Genomic DNA, 20,909 nt, shown 5'->3' on the forward strand with positions numbered 1-20,909 from the left:
ATTCTTTTAGATCAGTGATCTAAAAGAATTTTTACAAAATGGGATCCAACATTTATAAAAACCCAAAACAATCAAAAAACTTTTGAGCGGCGAAAAACGGAATTTTAAATTTGGCTTTTTGAACCACAGGAAACCTATCGGACTCGCAGGACATAGTGCTCGTTGGGAGTAAAAGACACAGGAAGGCTTACTTTTCACTACGAGATCCGCCGTAGTAGTCGAAGCGCCAGCCGCATTCGAAGCAGTGGCCGTATAGCGGCCCGCATCGAGCGGCGACACATTGCGAAGTTGGACGACGATCTTGTTCAGCGAGTAGGACACCTGGATCCGTTCGCCGTCCGGCTGCAGCTCAACGTCATTTTTGGTGACGTGAACTTCGGGCGTCGGATAACCATCAACGATGCCCTCGATGAGGACGTCCGCACCCTGATCGACGATCTTGCCATTGAATGGCGTAACAAACCTTGGCGCCATGTTGCGTCTCGCCGGTTTGCCCGTGCTGATTTGGCCCGAGTTCGCAATGATCGTTTCGAGGTTTGGAGCAACACCCACGTACGAGGACGCTTCGTGTTGTACGGTCGGAGGCTGATCGTTCACCTTATCGTAGCGTTGATGTTCCGACGCTTCGGCAACTTGTGGCGCTTGATCACCTTCCTGATGGAACGAACGATCCAGCTTCGCCGATTCAGCATGCACCTCCGAGTGTGTGTGGGCCACACCGTTCTGCTGTACGGTGGCCATCGAGGAGGATGAGTAGGAAGACGACGAACTAGTCGTCACATGCTTCTGAAGCGTCACGCAAGACGAACCGGTAGTGTCGATCTGCTGCATCGATTCGACCATCGGTAGGGCGAGCTCCGGCATTGGATTTGGACCGATGGAGCCTAGCTGCTCGAGCAGTTGCACGATCGCGACACACTGGGCATTGCCTGCCTCATTCTCCGCGTAGCAGGTGATCTTACCGGTAAGCTCCGGGCGCACCTCGGGGATGGTAAGCACCTGTCGATCGCCGCTGGTCGACACGAGGAAATCGTGTCCCTGCACTGGCTGATCGTTGAAGAACCAGCGAATCTTTGGCTGCGGCTTACCAATCACAATACACTCGAACTTGGTCGGTTCGTGCTGACGCACGACACGGTCCGCAAACAGCTCCCGGAACGTCGGACATACCTGACTCTCGGTAAGGAAGGCGGGCGTGCTGACCGCCTCAAACTCGGGTGCGTTGATCGTCTTCACGATCAGGTTGGAGAAACACTTTGCCTCACCGGACACGTTCGCGGCCTTCACCGTGTACACGCCCTTATCGTCCGGCAGTACCCGCTCGATGATCAACTTCACAACACCGTCATCTCGCACCACACAGTGCACGCGCGGTGACACGGTCACATCGGTCGGGATTTCGCGGTTGTTCACGAACCACCGGATAGACGGGCGCGGATCTCCACTAACCGCACACTCAAACTGCACTCGCTCACCTTCGTCCGCGAGGATGTCGCTGAGCAGCCGCTCAAAGCGAGGCGGAGCGCCGACCACCGGTAACACTCGCTCGGCCGGCTGACGGACCGCCGGTTCGGCCGTGTTCAGCGGCGTAACCAACACCGAGCATTGGCTCGACGCCTCACCCGCGCTATTAATAGCGACCACCCGGTACACGCCCGCGTCCTCGAGGAAGGCCTCGCGGATCACCAGCGAGCAGCGGTCGCCCTGGAACAGTAGCTGAAAGTCGTTCGACTCCTTCACCGGTCGCTCGCCGTGATACCAGATCACTTCCGGCTCCGGTTGGCCCACAATCACACAGTCCAGCCGGACAGGTTTTCCCTCGAACACTGACACATCCCGCAACGGCAGCTGTACTGCGGGCTTCACTGGCTCCATATCGCTTGCTAGTTCCGAGTCGCTGGTTTCGTTCGGTAGCCGACCCTTCACCACCACATTACACGAGCAGCACTTTTCACCGGCGATATTCTTGGCGGTCAGCGTGTAGACACCAGCATCCTTCAGGAATGCCTCGTCTATGACCAATTGCGCTCGGCCGTTTTCGTAGAAGAACTAAAATGAAGAACGGGACACATTCAGTAGCGAACTCTCTACTGCCCCAGGGGCAACCATCATCATCATCATCATCATCGTCGTCGTCGTCGTCGTTGTGGTCGTAGTAGATCGGTGTAGTCTTCGAAGTCACACACCGTTACGCTTGTCGTCGTAATGCATGTTGGTGGTCGAGTGTGTTCTTCCGAAGCATACCTCGCAAGACCCGGAGCGTCGCAACGGGGGACAAGTGTTTCCGTCTCACTCGCCCAGCAGATCTACGTTCCCGAGATCTATGTAAGTTTGAACCGAAGGCTAATCCTCCTGCAAGACGCATACAGCCCCACACACATATACACACACACACATAAACATGACCCTCCCCTTTTGGATCGTGTGGAGATGCCAACCGTATCTTACGACTTTCGGCGGTGGATGAAAGCTGAGCCGAGACGGTCGAATACGGTGAAAATGAGCGAAAGAGAGGAGACACGGAGGAGTATTTTTGAACCATTTTTCACGTTTCCACCATCACTATGGGACACTTGTTTTCATGTTCAGGTTTGTAAAAAAAGCATCATTGCCTGGATGACTGGAGGGAGAGATGGACCGAGTTCATTCAACCGGCCGATGTCATTTTTCAAACCTGCACTCAATTACAGTAGCTTCACACAGGATGTGCGAAGTGGGTGAAATTTATGTTGATCATAAATTTGTTTTTGTAACCGTTTTGACATCATAAGAAAAGCAAGTTGAAAGACATCAAGAAATCAAGGCCATGCATCGGATCATACGATTGTTGGAGCGTTAGTTGAGTATCAAGGCAGCAGGATTTCTGCAACGAATGATAACGTGTCCAACGGCAACTGCACCTCTCATTCCCAGGCTGGTGATGCACCTCAACATACAGTGCACGGGCACGAAAACAAACCTGGAACAGATCTCGTTACTTTGTCCCGTTTTTTATCTCTCCAACTTCACGACTGCGCAGACGATGCCACACGGTTCGACATCAGTCGGTGTCATAACATCGCGCAGTGCTACCATACACCGAACCATAGGTCTACTTTTGCCTGTATTGGTTCACAACTTGGCTGCCCCATCTGACACTGTACTGTTTCGACAGTTTGTCACCAGTTCAATCTGCGCCTGTATGCTTCGCCAGTCTAAATCGGGGCATGCGCAAACACATACACTTGCACGCACACTAGTGCGAGCTTCTAGTCCCGTCCGGCATCTCCGGCTAGACCGAGAGGGAAAATTGTCTATTTTTAACCATTATAATTAAAATCTACAGAATTGGAACATATCGTGGAATAAATAACGATAAATACCCGTTTGTTGGGTACCTTGCTGTGAGCGATGTTGGAGTAACGAGCTACCAGCAGTCAACAAGAATTGTACATTACAAAACATCAATACACGGAACGCAAAAGGGATTCTCGCTTGGGGAAAGCTGTCAAACTTATGGCAGAGGAGTGTTCGGGACCTAAATGCTATATGTACAGCTAGCTCTTAGAAGTACCACAACAACACACACACACGCACACGCACGGCAGGGACACACAGAGGTGGAAGAAAAGGGCAAAGGAAAACTGGTGGCAAGCGCGCGCGCGGGAAATGTGACGCGAATGCGCTAATTCGTTTGACAACCCGAAACGATGTCCGCGCTGGATGACTTAATTGAGGCGCAGGCGGCAAATCCCGAACAGGAGTAATGTACACGCACGCACACTGTCCGTGGACACACTGCTCGGGGAATGGGAATGGAGTTTCAAAACATGGTCTGTGTAATTGCGCTATTAAAATGCATTTATGTGACTGCTTCCAAGTGTGTGCTTGTGTCTGTGTAGCGCAAGATTCCACAAAACAAATTTTTACACCGCTGAAACTATAACACTGTTAAAACCCAAACCTAATAGAAATAGATTTATTGTGACATTTAACGAGTGGCCCTCCCCAGCAGCTCACCAGCAAGATACTTACTTTAACCTCACGGTTGGTGAAGTGTTTGCCATCGTGCGTCCACATAAGCTCCGGCTGCGGTGTACCGCTGACTTTCGCTTCGAGCCGTATCTTCTGCCCCACGCGCGCCATCACATTCGACAGCGGTTCCGGGAAGTCGGGAAATTCGGTCGGTTCCAGTGCTGTTCCAAGGGGAATGGGAAAATAGAAAATTAAATCATAGGCTTTGTATGTGGGATTAAAGAGCTCTCAGCGAGCCGCCAACATATCATGCGGTTATGTCGGGTTCTGATGATGGCGGCTTTAGACCAACAGGTGCGAGCAGCTGATCGTGCTCGGTACTAACGCCATTCTATCTTCGGCACACCACCACCTACAAGATGGGAAAATGGTTTGTACTGTCTATCGGAAAATACTAGCGTACTTTTAGGACCTCAAAAATAGCTCCAAGTACTCATGTACATCGAGAAGCTTCACGTTCGCTTCGTTCTGATGCTTAGAAAACGCCCCGATAGGGATCTGGTTTTCTCGGACTAGACAAAACACTCCCAAGACCCCTTTTCCTGTTAACTCGGGGAAAATGATATTCTTCCACACCGAACAGCATCATTAGCTACAGAAGACAGTGCATTGCAAGTCAGTGACCGTGGCTTACGGCTCAAGCTGCTACAATGTTGCGACCCAAGAGCAGCCAATCTTCGCTGACGGCCGAGAGCTCACCGCGCTCACGCTGGGTATAGGAATGCGATCGAGCGTGTAATTTCAAATGAAACCGAGGGGATTGGTTCGTGCAAGAAGCACCCGCCGCTCGGACGAACGTGGTGCGTGGCAGTTCTTAAGCACGCACCGCTAAGTAGCTTCCCATTTACCTCATCTGTCTTCTTCAATTGAGTGCAGAGAATTATTGCAAAAGATTAACGCACCATTAGCTGCGATGCGTGTAATTTCTGTGACGGAGCATCGCTAACGAGGCGGGTGGTATGCCCTTCTCGCCGCCAGTCTATTGCTGTGGATCTCATCAGGATTTGCGGTGGATTTAGATTTTCAAGCGGATAACCTAGCCGCAAGTCAAGTGCTAATGCGATCCGTGCGATACTCCAAGAGTGCCACTTTGTTTTTGATTCTAAGGCCACTTGGGAGACATTTTTGGACCACTTGAAGCAACATGACGTCATGTTCCAAAACGGCAGTTCGAAATGTGTTGTAAATTTTTGCTGTTTCCCATAAAACACCGATAATTAGTTTAAAGTTCATTAAAATATCGAAATAATCACTCAATGGAGGCGCATGGTCATTTGTACATAAAGCACCAGGCGCCTCCATCGTCACTACAGCATTCACTACCTATCGCAACCATGGACAGAAAATGAACGACTCGTGATCACTTTACACTAAACAAACACGTACGCACACGTACTTTCTGAATTTCTCTTTCGCACTGTCCCAATACAACGCTTAATCGAAGCGAAGCACATTCTCGCGCACCACCAACTACTGGCACCGTTGGTCCACCAAGCGCACACTCGAAGCTTGATCAACAATCTGATCGAACACGCCGATGAGTCAATCGGGTCCTTTCGATACTTACGCTTGACCGTGAGGAACGCGCTCGTTTCATCCGATCCGCAATCGTTCACCGCCCGGCAGGTGTAGTGCGTCTGATCCTCGAGGTAGACCTGCTCGATACGCAAGGACGCCACACCCGAAGCCGGATCGTACGTCTGACGATAGTCGGGCGAACCGTCGATGCACTGATCTCCCTTGTACCAGTGTACCGTCGGTGTCGGTAGACCACCAACAACGCAATCGTACTGGAAAGGTTGACCTTCCTGTGCAACACCTCCATCAAGAAGCCGCATAGTGAACGAGGGAGCTGTACCGGCGGGCTTTGGCGGTGGTGGTGGAGCTTCCGTCACGAGCAGTCGGGCGGTAGTGTCAGCGATGCCGGCTTCATTTGCAGCACGGCACAATATATCGGCACTGTCCGCAGTGACGGTTTCGTCAATCATCAGCGTGCACACACCACTGGCCGGATCGAAGCTGGTCCGATAGTCCGGATTGCCCTGTACACTGATGCCATTCTTGTACCACTCGATCGTGGGGTCTGGAACACCCGCCACTACACACTGCAGACGTACACGCTGCCCTTCCTGAACGCACACGTCAGCCAGCGGTTGAATCACACGTAGGCTCGCTTGTGGTTCGCTTCTGGATAGGGTGGACGTCGTTATGACTTCATGAATTTGCTCATGCACTTGTTCTTCAACGGTTTGTATGACCAGCGGAACCTGAGGCTCCTGGAGGTACTGTTCTTCATCGATCGTTTGCACATCGAACGACTGCTGTTGATGTGGCAGCCCGGTATGTGAAGTTGTGGTCGTGATCTTCACATCCTCCACTACCGTTGCTTGCTGCTCCTTTTGCAGGGCTAGCTCCTTTTCACGCTGAAGTTGCTCCACACGTAGCTGTTCCTGCTCCTGTTCACGCTTCAGCAGTTCCAGACGTTGTTGCTCTTGCTCTTGTTCTCGCTTCAACTGCTCCAGTCGTTGCTGTTCCTGTTCCTGTTCACGCTTCAACATCTCTAGACGCTGTTGCTCATCCTCCTGTTCTCGCTTGAGCTGCTCCAAACGTTGCTGCTCCTGTTCCTGCTCCCTTTGAAGCTGAGCTAGCCGTTCCAGCTCCTGCTCCTGTTCCCTCTGCAGCTGTGCCAATCTTTGCTGTTCCTGCTCTTGCTCTCTCTGCAATTGCTCCAAGCGTTGCTGTTCTTGCTCTTGCTCCCTTTGCAACTGCTCCTGTTCGCGCTGCAGCTGATCCAAGCGTAGCTGTTCCTGCTCGCGTTGCAACTGCTCCTGACGCTGTTGCTCTTCACGCCGTGCCTGCTGCTCTGCCAGCTCCTTCGAACGCTCGTATACTTCAGTTTTGATCTTGTAAAACGTTTGGAACAGCTTCGTGTTTTCCGTGTACAAGGTGACGGTCTTGTCGGATCCGTATAGCTGGATCGAAAGGTCGGCAATCTTCTTCAACGCATCCAACTGACGAGTTTCGTGAGTGCGAATCGTGTGATCCACCTGCGTAACCAGATCGTTAGCAACATCCACGTTGTTCAGTATGGTGAGCTTATTGTTGGCATTGATCAGTTCCGCGTTCAGTGTGCGATAGTGGTCCTCAATCTGGGAAGGAAGAAAGTGTGTATTAGTGTCGTGGAAGACTGTACTCGTTATGTACGTGAGTAAGCAGCTTACCGTGGTTATCAACTCAAAGTACTCGATCGCGATGCTATACAGTTGACGATGATCCTCGAGCTTTCGGAGTAGTTCGGTCCATTCGTTGCGTATCTTGTGCGTTTCCGATTCGATGTAAGGACTTGTCTCCGGATATTGGCGTACCAAATCCGTGCCAGAATTGATAAATGCATTGATTCGCTGCTCAAGATCCTAATCAAATTAAACGTAGATGTAGATCGAACATTAGTAGGCAATATAGGACCGAACATTAGAACGTCTAACGGAAACATGCTCACAAGGTACAAAACAGTTCAACATTCTCAAAATTCAATTAATCTTTCTAATTAACATCTATCATACGGCCAGGCCTCTAAACTACTGTACATAGAGATGCCCATTCATCATCCCATAAGTCATCCGACGGATTGCATTGACAAGACTGTACTACCCTCAAACTAACCTTCCTTCGTTTTGGCAAGCATCCTCCTAACCTCCTCTCCCTTCCCGACCCACTCATTCATCGAAATCTGAAACCCAACATCAAAACCCTTCGAAAGGGTGGGCGTAGTAATTAAATGTCACGCATGATCACGCGACGCAAGTGGAAACCCGCACGTGGAAGCCCGCAACAGGTGCGCCGATCGCTAATTGTTAGTGACAGAGAAATGAGCGCTTGATGGCGGCGTGTGTACCCGCGTCGATCCCAGACGGACTCATTCGTCATTCACAGATCGAGCGGTCGCCGCGCGCCCGAAACGAACGCACCGCCGAATTCGTCCAACTGTCTCAGCCCTAACCGTGGGTCGTCCCAGAACAAACAAATCTTTCGATTCTATAAATATTTACATAGCTCCGGCTGTACACGTACGCCGTACACTGTCCCTGTCATCGGGCACGATGGCAGAAAAAACACACGCGCGCATCACCGTAACGTTCCGCGCTGCATCGCGCGTTGCTCATGATGTATGTTGCGGGATGAATGTTTGTGGTGGTGGCGTTTGGGCGTCACCGGAACACCGGGCCCGCGTGATGGGTTTTCATTTTGAGACTGAGAAAACCAAAACAATGTTGTGTGGCGTACGGTTGTGAGTCGATGTTGTACGCCTGTGTCTAAATAATACAACACTTCTCCATCAGCACCGGACCGAGGTGTTTTTGATGCCCAATCAAATCTAGTCTTTAATTTCTGGCAGGTCTCCATCCATTCATTCCCCCGCGTGTAACGTTGTAAGTGCTGTAGATGCTGTTCGGTTTTAGTGCATGTGGATGGGGATGGATATAAAATTGCTTTCTCTTCCCCAAACAATGATGAAAGACGCACACGCTCTCGGTACCGTAAACACAACCCGCTAGTCTGCTTTGTACTTTGACCCAGCACAAGCAAAACATAACCTCAACTGTCCCGAGAGACGAAACAAAAACAAACGCATCCCAATTTGCGCAATGCTGGTGCGATCGGATCGAGTTGCAGTGCAATTCTGCGAGCGTTTACCATCGTCCTACAATAGACAAAATATTTTGCATCACCATTGGGTGTCTGCGCGACGGTGTGTGTGTGTGTGTGTGTGTGTGATGGCTTTAGCGCCAACCATTTGCTCTGATCGTGTTTGCTGTGTGCGTTGCTATCTTTAGCGGAACTGTTTTGGCTTGGCCTGCTTCTGAGCTATCGATTGCTTCATCCACGGCGATTACATCGTATCGTGTTCTTAAAAATAGGCACGCACGCCAAGGAAAGCATCGCCGGGCCGTGCCCATCAATAATTGGTCCAATCAACAGCTGTGCGCCGATCAGGAGGACATCCTTCATCGGAACCGTGAACCGGCGCTTTTCCATCTATTTCTAACCCTACCCGTCCATTCACACCTACGCAGTGGGTGGATTTGAACTCTGGTGGGAACACAATTTATGACATCCAAAACATAACGCTGGTCCCTCGAAACCAGCAACGGAGAGAGCAGAGCCGAGAGGTTTGTTTTCTTTGCAACCGTTCTGGCGAGATATTCCGTGGGTCGTTATTTTTTCCCGTGGTGGAGAAATCAAAAACATTATAGCAACTCTGGTTCAACACACTCGACAGTCCGCACCCGGTAGGTCTTATTTTTTGCCACTGTCGGCAATTAGTGTCATCGAGAGCGCAATTTGAATGCAAATTTGCGGCTACACGATCAAATGGAAGTGGTTGGGAAGGTACCAGCCGTGTGGATGGCGCCTGTCCTGGTTGGTAAATACAACCTGCGAGATAAATCTGCACAATTAATCGCAGTCAAAGGATGCGAGGACAAGGTCGCTCGCCGGGATGGGTGGCACACTGTTGGTACATCCTCCTAGCCATGTGTTGGTTATTACTCACTTTTACGTCGGATTACACTTCTTCCCAGAAACGGTGCCAATTCTTCAACTTTGAATATCACCTCAACCGTACTCACCTGCAGAGCCGTTGCATGCTCCTCAAAAGTGATCCTGGATGTCTGAGCATCAGCCAAACTTTCACCATACTGCCCACGTCCCCGCTCCAACCGATCACACTCCGCACGGATTGCGGCACGCACCTCACTCAACTCACGATCGAACGCCAACACACTGTGCTGCTTCTTCAGCTCGCAGTTCTCCGACTCCGTCTGCGACTCAAAGTACGTCCGCAAGTTCTCCAGCAACGTTATGATCTTGTCCGTATCGAGCTCCCGTGCGCCCGGTGGCTCCAGGGCTTTCACACGCTCAATAATCTGTTCACTCTGCTGCAGCAACCCACGGAAGTATTCCATCGTCGCCTGCTTAAACTGTTCGTAGCCTTCGGCGATCGCTTCCACACTTCCCGGATCCGTTACCGCATGCTTTGTACCGAAGTACTCCCGAATGCTGTCTCGGCACTGCATGATCGAGCGCAGAAAGTGTTCGGTCGCATCGGACAGCTCGCCAAAGTCGGCTCCCAGTGTGAACAGCTTCGTCTTGATTGAGTTGAGATTGTTCTTCACCGCCACAATGTCCTGCTCCGTACCTGCATCAGCACCGGCCAGCTCCAGCTGAGCGATCGTGTCGAAGCGCTGCGTCAAATCGGCCTCGGCAGCACGGACATCCTGCTGCAGCTGAGCCCGTTTGCGGCCGATGAACTCGATCAGATCGGACGGGTTATCGAGCGCGGTGCTAAAGATTGGATACAGCTGCTCCTCCAGCTTGGACGCCACAGCCAATGTCTACCGGAAGAAGAAGAAAGAACGAAAGGACCCAGCCAAAAATGGAGGTGAGGAATTGTAGAACTCTTGCCTTGCTGTCGTGACTTACCTCCATGTTGGCAGCCATGATTTCCTTCAATGTTGTCTCCGTGCGTCGTCGACTGTTCCAGCTTTCCCACTCATTACTGACGGCCGACTGGCGATCGGCAAATTCGGCGAGTGTCCGCTCGACGCACTGCGCTGCGCGAGTTTTCTGCAAGTATGCGTCCCCAATCTTGGTACAGACAAGCGAGAAAGAGAGACACATAAACACCGTTAACTATACGCGCGTGTAATGGAGCGTGAGCAGGAAAGCGAACCACCGCCCCGAACAGCCAGGAATAACGATATTATATTCGCTTTCTCTCGTGCTCGCTTGCGGATGGGTTGCGGCTGCTGACACCAGTTGGAAATAGTGCGGGTGGCCGCCATACCGGCATGATAGGCCTCCGAGCAAATGCTCGATAGTGGGCAATACAACGCACCGCAGAGAAGGAAACCGCGTCACGGAACAGAGTTCGACACTTTTCTGGAGCAACGAAATCTGGGCTAAGCAACAATGCGTAGCAGAAATGGGAAGATTTCATTGCTATTTGGGAAGGTATCGCTTGCAGGAACTAATTAGGCAGGCTTGCAGATTTCTAATATCTTGAGACTGTAATTAATACACCCAGCTATTTTTAGCTCGATATCTCTCCAACATTCTTACTCTACCCCATAAACTCTATTGGACACGTACGCGAGCGTTTAGCACCTTTTTCCTGCGAATCTAATGCCAAAGTTCTTCGTGCTCAAGCTCACCTTACATGATACACACGGAGTACACGAGATTTGGTGTGTTACACTACCGAAACATGAGCCTACCCTCCTGACATCGTTCCAATGTCTACGCGATCAAATTACAAGCTCAACGGCGTAAGAATAAGCGCAAGCAAACTGTGCATGCAAAGAAGCAGAAAACCGCTCGAACATCAATTTTCCACCATTTCCCATCCCATCGCTTCGCCGTGCCCGATGAGAAGGAAAGCATTTAATTTATTTTTACTAACTACTCGGCTGTGATATTTTCCACGACTTTGCCCGCGTTTGGCTCATTATTCAACGGCAGTCATCCGTTAAAACCGCAAGACCACCACGACCGTTTCAAAACCACACAAACATGCACACACACACACCCGACACACATATACAAAAATACATGCCCACACGAAGCAGCAAGAAAATCCACACCGAGCTTCTCCAATCGAGCAATCGCGCCGGTCGGTTTGGCAGCGTTCCAACAAAACTTCCAACATTTTCCTTCGCACCAAAAATCATTATTTAGTATCGTTTTGTCGTCATTATTTCCCCAGTGCAAGGTGACAGGTGTTTATCCTGGTGTGTCCCCTACTGCACACACATGCACGTACCTGCTGCAGCTGATCGAGACACTGTGCCCCTAGCGGGCGCAGGCTCTCCAGCGTCTGGCGGATGTTCGCGATCGCGGCCAGGATGAGCGAGTGGTCCGCCGGGTTGTCCTTGAACGTGGCGAACTGGATGGCGTGGGCATCGAACTGGTTGCGCAACGTTTCCGCTTCCTGGTGGAAGCGGATGTACAGCTTCAGCAGGTCCACCCGCTCGATGACGCAGTTCTTGAGCGCGATCCAGTGCTGACGGAGCAGATCGATCTTGCGCTGCACGTCATCACGCTGACCGTCGGCAAGATGCTCCAGGCTGGGCGTCAATCGTACGAGCAAGTTATTAATAGCGTTTCCTTTGATCTGGAAGAAAAGGCATAAAGGAGAGGGAGTGAAAAGTGGTCGGGGGGATTAATGAACAGTTGTCAAGTTTTCTAATGTGCACGTTGCATGTCGTCGCCAAATTTTTTCCGAAATGTCGTATAAATTCATGTCGGCAGCTCAACATCTGTTGCGCGATGATTGGCTCTGCCATGTGGACATTTCCTTCTGCCATTTTTACTTCCTATTTTGTTCTTAGATACGTTGTCAGAAATGATCGTAAATTATAACGAACATCTGGACCGATATACATGCTCTTGGTTTTGCGAGTTAGAAGAATGTAAGTTTGGGAAGAGGTTCTATGGTCCAACACACAACGCGTGTAGCGAAATGACATATCGGCTGTTTTAGTTTTCGTGCACATTGAACTGTAACGTAGGCCCGATGGAAGTCAACTAAGCAACATGTTCATTTTTGTCCAACGCGTTCATTTAGCTCCGTAGCATTAGTAGCACATTAGAGCGCTCGAGGGTATATCTCCACTTAAGGAGCTGATGGCTAACAAACACTCTACCATAAAATCACCCACCTCGAGATCGTTCAAAAACTGGTGATGAAGCAGCAGACAGTCCTTCGCTTCGACCAAATTTTCGCCCATCCGATGGATCGCACTGCCCCGCACAATCCGCTCTTCACGCGCCTCCTCAAGCCACGCAAACAGCTGTCCGTACCGCTCCAGGAACTCGTTCAGTGCCTGTGCCGTGCGAACGTTTCGTTCGCTTTCCTCGTTGCAGTAGCGTTCGAAGTGCAGCTTTCTTTGCTCAATACACTCGATCATAGCTTGCACGCCAGCCACCTCCGGTTTGGTCCGGCCAACATCATCCACCAGCGAATATCCCATCTGCAGCACTTCCCCAATTGTCTCGCGGATATCCTGCAGAAGTTTCTGATGTGCCGGTAGGTCGTTGGATGATGCGGGTCGCACAGTTGCCCCGGCCACTTCCAGCTCAACCTGATCCAGTCGCTTAAGAATCGCACTCGCTCGGTTGAAGAAGTTACGCGACTGACCCAACAGGGACTCGCGGTGGTCGATCTCTTCCAGATGCTCCGAACAGGCGCTCAGTACGGAGTACGCCTTGGCACAGGCTTCGTCACCAGCGAAACATCCGCTCGTCAGGAGCTCTTCGGTAGTTTTGGTGATCTTCAGAGCCTTGTCACGAAGCAATGCGGCTTCTGGTTTGAGGTTTTGGTACGTTTCCAGCAGATTGTCTGCCTGTTCGGCTGAGTCTCCGAGCGTAAACGAACTCAGTGTTTGGCTGCGTACACGCGTGAGACATTGTTCGATCTCGTCTAGCTGCTTCGCCAGAATGGCTAGCGTAAGGCACTGTTCTAGCTGTGTCTTGCGCGATATCCACGCCTGTTCGAGTTGGTTGCGTCGGTTGGAGAGATCTTCCAGCCACGACTCCACCTGACCGATCGCTTGTACAGCGTCCAGCTTGATGTGATTCGGGCGGGAATCGAGCGTTCCAATCTCGGACAACACTCGCAACCGGTCCAACATCTGCTGACCCGCCTTCAGTGTTGCAGCTACTGCAGCGAGCATATCGCCGCGCAAATCTCGGAACGACTCTAGGAACTCTCGCACCGCGTCGATCTCGATTGGGATCATCGTATCGTTGCAGGCCACCTCCAGCGAGGACATTTTACCGTACGCTTCGCCCAGCCGTTCGAAGAAGGCCACATTCAGTACGACGATCTCTCGACGTTCGGCCAGCATCTGCTTGATGTCGTGCCAGACGGCATTCAGCGAGGCGGCCATCTCCTCTATCAGTGTCGGGTTGGGTCTTTCGTTGGATGCAATCTTTTCCTGTATTTTTCGATAAAACTCTTCCAGCGGTGTAGGCATGTTCTAAAACGAAAAAAAATGCAGGCGAAACCGGTTAGTAAATGATCTCCCTAGAAGCGGCCACCTTCTGATACTGACCTGTATCTGCCGTAACAGCTCATCGTGTTGATTCTGAAGCTTCAGAGCATCATCCAGGCTTGGGCCGAGAAATGTGAACTTTGGTAGCAGATCTGCCACCTTTATGTACAATTTTTCTCCACTCTGCAACGGGAAGACAAAAGAAGTAATTAGAATAGCCACTTTTAATATTAATTAACCTGTCCATGACCATCAATGAGCAGTGGTGGCGAGCGGTTCCCACATAGAAGTAACATTGCGATTGACAGGTTCTTCCTCCGCAAAAAGAAAGAGGTTAATTAATGCACCGACCTACTATGATGCGATTCATTCGCTGCAATTTCATCGCAGGCAAACAGTTCCTATTGCACCAAAACAGGCAACGCAGTTATGCAACTAGCTGAGAAACGTGAGTCTTTGACGCGCAAAAACGTACTTTTGGGGGCCATTTTTGCGATGACACCGATCGGCGAGGGCAGGTAACCCGACCCGAATTGGTCCTACCTTTACAACCATCGCCTTGACCAAACAGCGAACCCGGGGCGCCCAACCAGATGCACCGGTGCGGATAAGGTTGCCAAGTTGCGCTTCCCAGAGCGCCGTCGTTTGACAGCGATTTGTTTCTCACCCGCAGCGTGGCCCTAGTGGCGACGATGCTGACACATGATCCCTCTCCGGGGAGATCGTATTGCAGTGCACCTGATGAAAGCGCCAGACACATCCGATCACTGGAGGGCATGGCAACGCGTGAGCACACCCGGCACAATCACCCTAGAGCGATGACATTTGTGTTTCCTTCCGAAATATTAAATATTAGAACAACGCTCGCGACTGTTGTGGCGATTGTTTAGCGCAGAGTTTATTGTGCCCCATAACTCATAAGCTCCTCTCCCTTCGAACGACTCAGTTGGTGAAAGGCGAAGCAACATTAATTACCCAAAGACCTAAACATCCACCGGGGCGACATATACCTTCGACAAGTCAGACATTCCGAATGCAGGTCAGCACGCACGGTCAGGAACCGGCGGGATAATTTGTCGCTCTCCCCACAGTCTATCAATTTTGCAGTTCCATTTCACCGATTTGCAGCACCGCCCGACTTCTCCCTCCTTTTGGGTCCGAGCCCTCAAAGACTCGATCGGTGACTTTTCGTCGCGGAACGTTGGTCACGCTCAATCAGGGCAAAAGCAAACGCTCGGTGAAAGAAAAATACGGCAACGAGCACCAATAATTTGACACAAATGTTTCTATGCTAGTTTGGGATGGAAAACTCGTGGAGGAGAGGGCCAACATACAAACCGAGAAGAAAGTGTGTCTGAGATGAGAAAGCCTACCGAAACAGTTTTCTCCAGCCCTCGGAGGTTATGATCTCGTAAAACATGTTGTCGTCACTGACGTTGTCGTCATGGTTGGCTTAAGAGTCCCGAAACAGTGGGCCACAGCCACCCTAACTAATGCCAGATGAATCCATGAGCCTCCCCGTGGAGTCATCGACGCTACTTCCTAAACATATGGAGCGGATTCCGTGTCTGTCGGCTTCGGTAACTCCGACCTCAACAACAACAAATCACACACTGTTCTATGGCCACAGTTAAAGCATGTGTTTATAATTATCCGTCTTAAACGAGGCCCGCCCACACGCAGTGACTAGTCATTTACAAAGGCGTGCAAGAAAGGCTCAAGAACTCGCCGCTTGATCGCTCTTCCTTTGCCTGCATTCTTTATCGGTTCTCTCACACACTACTTCCTTTCTAAACATGGCTAGACGCTGTTTGATGGTTGTTTAGATTTAAAGGGACCGTAAGACGTGGCAGCGAACAAAATGTTGAATGCATATTGATGAAAGACATCAATATAATAGCGATGAAACGTCAAAATTGAAAGTCCTATTTTGTTTCACTTTCTAAACCGGGCGCATCTTCCCAAACCACCCGGTGTGGTGGTCGGACAAATCAATCACAGCGATCGAAAGACAGCATTAATTCCCAGCCGCGCACAGGGAACCCGCCACTAGTGTTATGCAAACCACGTCCGGCACTCCTCGGACAGCTTTGGTTCGGTTTTTTTTTTTTCATTTTGCTCGAACGGTATTTCGTCGGTAACTCACAGCCCGATTCGAAGGCACGAACACCCAGCATGGGGCTTCGAGCATCCGCTGGGCCCCTGGTGCCCACGGTCACGGTTGATCCCGCTATCCAAACGGTGTGAGGAACCAGCACTTGCGGCAGTTGATAAGGTGTAATGGGGCATTACAAGATGTTTACTTCATAGCAGCTCTTTTTGCTGCCCATCGCTTCACTTCTTCAACTTCCCCCGGTAATGTCTTTGGCATTGGTTGGGCCCCGTTGGCTACAAAATATGTTTTCAGATCGTCGACCTTAAAAAAAAAAAGCTGAGCGAGAAAAAGTGAGTCTAAATTGCGCAATTACAAGCACCGGGTGTTTGCGTTTGTGCGGAGGTGGTTTCGGGAGCTTTAGTTTATCGGTGAAGTTTAAAAATTGAACCATCTCGTTAACGAATCAATTAAACGTTCAATTTACAGTTGTTCGAGATCTCTCTGTTACATGCTTTTTAGTTCCGGAGTGCTTTTTTGTTGTATATTGGATTGGAAATTGGATTCCAAAGACTACTTCAAATTTTGTGCATAATGAACGAGAGAACGAGATCGAGATCTCTCAAGCAAACGAATTCCCAAGTCAAGCGATCCAGAGCAAGATTCACACAGGATTTACTGCCCTTTACATAAAACTGGACCCATAAACTCGACCACTTCGAGTCGTGCAAATTTATCTGGGATCTTGTACCACAGTCCTCTACCTCGATACTTTATGTCCTTCATTTAATGCGGCCAGTTGTGGAGCAGCGCACCAGGAATGCATGCACCACATGGAAATATTTATTGCCCCGATTACATTTCCGATAGGAATTAATGGGATAATTACGGGCTCGGGAGTAATGGAAAACCGGAAAGCTATCTTCTCGGTGAGCTGAACCAGAGATCCAACGCTTCTCCACCGATGTCCCCGTAGGCAGTTGTATCACACACACACACGCACGGTGAACACCCGGTTGAAAAGGTCAGGAAAACACCTCACAGATCAAATGCCAAGCCACCCGTGGCTTTTAGTGATCCTTGAAATTCTACGCAAGCTATTTAGATTTGTAGAACCATCACCACGAAAGAATCTCTCGGCAGTCAGGCCAAGAATTCTCGGCACCCTGCTCGTGAGTCAAACCGTTCCCAATTACCGTTAAACATGCTTCCAAGCTGTACAGCGGCGCGTACACCAAACAACCAGTTTACATCCGATCGGTGTAGATGAATTAAAATTAGATCCACAACCAGCAGACACGACCGGGCACGGCTGGGAGGAGTGTGAGTCCCAAGCGGGACGAGACTCACGAGATCGCTCGAGAAGCACTAATCCACCTATGCGGGACGTCATTCTTATGCTGAGCGCGAATATACATCTCGAACGAGGATCGCGCTGTACGATCGCGGATCGGGAGAAAGTGTAGAGTTACTGATCTCACCCCGGTTGGAGGAGGAGAATAAATTGAAGAATGAAGGTTATTTTTACGCCCGTGCCCGCACGGTATGGTGATGGTCGGGCTTTTCATGCGCGGTACGGAGAGGACGATTAAAAATTACAAACACGAAACAAAACCTGGAGGGCGGTGGATAGGGTAGGAATTTTCCAGCAGTTGGAAATGAAATTCTAGTGCGGCTTTCACATGCAAAAGATGGTGCAATTTGTATGGTGCTGGCAGTCAGCGAATGCCGTGATCTCGGTGGGGATTGGTTGGATCGTTTAATAGGGCAAGGTCGCACCTGACTTCGAGGTGCTTGCCGCACCGAGGAAGATTGCAATCAACGGTGGGTTGTAGGGCCACATTTTCTCTATTTTCTCACCAACCGTTCGCGAAGGTGATGTAATCCGGCAATGATAGCGTCATCGAATTGGAAATAATCTAAGAGTTGTGTTTCCCAAGCAGTATGATGGTGACTCTCCTTTAAAGAAAAACTTGTCACTGGCCAGATTAAGGTAGACTGCTGATTAGAAACCAGCATTAAGGCATCACTACCATAAAAAAGCGATGAATTTGAATCGATTATGATTTGAAGGTTCCCCCGAGCCAATCATGTCTTCCAACTTCGCAAACGGTGCCTGCAGCGACTCCAGTGAATTCATCTTCCAGGTCCGCGACTCGGTAGCCGTCGTGTGAGAAAGGTTGATGATTCGTGGTTCGCGGTTACGCCAAATCAATCACGTTCTCTCACCTCACGCTGGGCACTTCTACACCTAACCTGCACAACCGTTTGCCAATCAGGCGGCTTTTTTCTGTCCGTCAACAGCTGCGAGTCTTGTTGTTGCCACCATTTCGCGTGAGGCGCGAGGTGTTGCTGAGCATTAAAAGTAGAAAGCACCGCCACGATGGTGCCCGCCAGGCGCATATGTTTTTACGCTTTCAGGTTCGTAGATGATCGTCGAACTCGGACGGGGAGAACGTTCGTCCGAGTGGGAGAAGCGTTGTGTTTTTATGTTCAAATTGTGAAATAAGAAGATTTAGAGGATTTGATCGTTTGCCGGGAGCAAGAGTCCCATATGTTCCGTCGGCTCGGAATATGCAGCCAATTTTCGGCTCAACGCTCATAATTCATCACGAAAACTTCCACTTCATCTGGTAGCTGCCAGGCTGCATTGTCCGCGCCCTCTTTTTCCACGGACGATTTACATACGGACGGATGGGACCAGCCATCCCGTACGCGAACAATTCCCATCGCACGAATCTGCTTCCGATCAGTAGCAGGCAACGGCAGCCATTCGGCACATTCGGGTCGGTGTAAGCGGACGGTAAAACGCAAAGATTAATTTTAGAACGTTGCAACATTTTGCCGCAAAGGAAGCGTGTAAAACGGCCACCATGACGTCATTTGCGAGTGGTGGCCAACCGGTGGCCAAAGCAATGGCTTCAGCAATTGCACGCATCACCGCTACGGATGGAGGTTTTATGGAACGCTACAAAGTATTGTTTAATTGCAGAATACTCCAAACGAACGGTTCGCTTAAGGAGCCCTGATTAAAACAAACAAAACCCCCGGCAAACATGGACGAGGTCACGGCACAGCGTCGAAATTGGGACAGCTTCCCTTGACGCTTGACTTTGCATACGACTCGTGACTTGCGAAAGAGCCTGCATCACACATACAGCCAGGCTCCAGCTCAGATGTCACAAACATTCACACAACCACACTCAACACCCCCAATGCCAGCTGGAGGAGCCTCAACGACTCCAGTGAGGCGGACTTGAGATTGCTTACCCAAATATGGCCAACGCCGAATGGATGGCATGAAGCCGAAGACAAAACGAGTCTGTTTACCCGAAAACCACGACCTCGGACGTTGATACACTTGTGAAGGTGTGGTGTGGTGGAACAGTGCATGAATGAACTCGTGGAGGGAGAAGCTGTTCCCTTGCCACGGTCGCAGGTATCGTGTGTCAACGCGTCAAGACTGGAACAGCACCATCGCGTAAAGTCACCGCTTGCACAAATACGTCCGAGCAAGAGTGAAAGGGTTTCGAGAACAGGTTCAACCGATAACGACCTTTGTTTACAAACATACTTTTGGCAGCTTTGGCAGCTCAGTCAACGTGCAGCTGGCGGTTCAAATGCCACAGATCCCGCATTAGATGCGCCATCTGCTGCGGTATTCGCTCATCGTTGTCTGTCTCTGTAACTCAAAGCAGGTTTTGATTAATGAACACCTTGCCATCTTGGAGCGCGCTTTCCCAGCGCTATCGATCGGTACGACATGTAAGCCTTTACGATCATTTCCATAAACCCAGGACATGTCACATGCAAACTCCCATTTTTCCGTGCCAAAGTCGCTGGACATTGGCAGCTTTAGTTTTCGCACCCTCAACTCTCGCGACAAGGGTGGACAAGAGGACGCACCGTCATAGACTCACGATACTGCCGGCAGATCATATGCACAGCAAAAGTGCCATGTTTGGTAGGGTGCCCGATGACTAACACGAGTGAGCACTACACGATTTAACGAGATGCTCCATGCGCCAGAGTCTTGAGCAGTCTGGACACCGTAGGACCTCGAAGCATGGTCCCGGGAACGGATCGCGCGGGTGGTGTGAATTAATGCTTGTGCGCAAAGTCATGCCCTGGACACGATGGAACGCAAATGAACCCTTATGTTATTTCTGTGCCTCTTTTACCGTACATGTGACGCGCGGTGTTATGTTTGCGATAGCTGCTCCGTACAAGCACCCATTATTTATGAGCTACACGCATTGTGTGTGGTGTCTTGCCTGTCGATTATTTATGCCCGCTTGGGAAGAAACAGCGATCACGTATACGACCAGAACAGCAAACGGCGGTGTACTTACTGCCAGCCGTTTATATTTATGAGTCGACCTCCTTCGGCCCTCGTTCGAGGATCGTCCTCGTTGTGCTTATTAAATTTTAGCTCTTACAAGAAGCGTAAATTGACATTCGATTAGCATCGGGGTGTTAACCAACTTCACTGCACCAGTCTTCCTTGTGCTGCCCTACCGCACCCGCAGTTCTCCGCACGGAATGATACATTTAAACTTCAAAACCCGCGCATTGCACAATGATTGACCTATTCCCAAGTGCGAGCATTAGGCCAGCTTAAAATAACAAACACGCGTTCTATGATCAATTACAGCCCCAATCCACATGGCCACTTGTTCCCGGCGTTTGGCGGCAGCTCCATTCAACCCAGTCATTCTCTCCAGCATACGCTTCTGGACTCCTCCAAG

At 50.3% G+C, this 20,909-nt stretch overlaps 1 protein-coding gene across 24 annotated transcripts in view; it reads right to left on the reverse strand.

Annotated features, from left to right (window-relative positions):
- Nucleotides 1-20,909, reverse strand: part of LOC118512126 (titin) — a 138,143-nt gene that overhangs the window by 109,053 nt on the left and 8,181 nt on the right. For 22 of the 24 annotated variants that reach the window (XM_036056110.1, XM_036056105.1, XM_036056107.1 and 19 more), the window contains exons 3-11: nt 14,130-14,252; nt 12,735-14,054; nt 11,837-12,187; nt 10,498-10,662; nt 9,645-10,409; nt 7,236-7,427; nt 5,582-7,163; nt 4,015-4,175; nt 192-2,049 (exon numbers count right to left, since the gene is read on the reverse strand). In XM_036056110.1, the coding sequence (XP_035912003.1) occupies nt 192-2,049; nt 4,015-4,175; nt 5,582-7,163; nt 7,236-7,427; nt 9,645-10,409; nt 10,498-10,662; nt 11,837-12,187; nt 12,735-14,054; nt 14,130-14,252 (6,517 nt within the window). The remainder of the gene's footprint in view (nt 1-191; nt 2,050-4,014; nt 4,176-5,581; nt 7,164-7,235; nt 7,428-9,644; nt 10,410-10,497; nt 10,663-11,836; nt 12,188-12,734; nt 14,055-14,129; nt 14,253-20,909) is intronic. The other 2 variants (XM_036056115.1, XM_036056111.1) reach the window with 1 other exon arrangement.

Source organism: Anopheles stephensi, chromosome 3 (assembly GCF_013141755.1).
Source record: "Anopheles stephensi strain Indian chromosome 3, UCI_ANSTEP_V1.0, whole genome shotgun sequence".
Taxonomy (NCBI): Eukaryota; Metazoa; Arthropoda; class Insecta; order Diptera; family Culicidae; genus Anopheles; species Anopheles stephensi.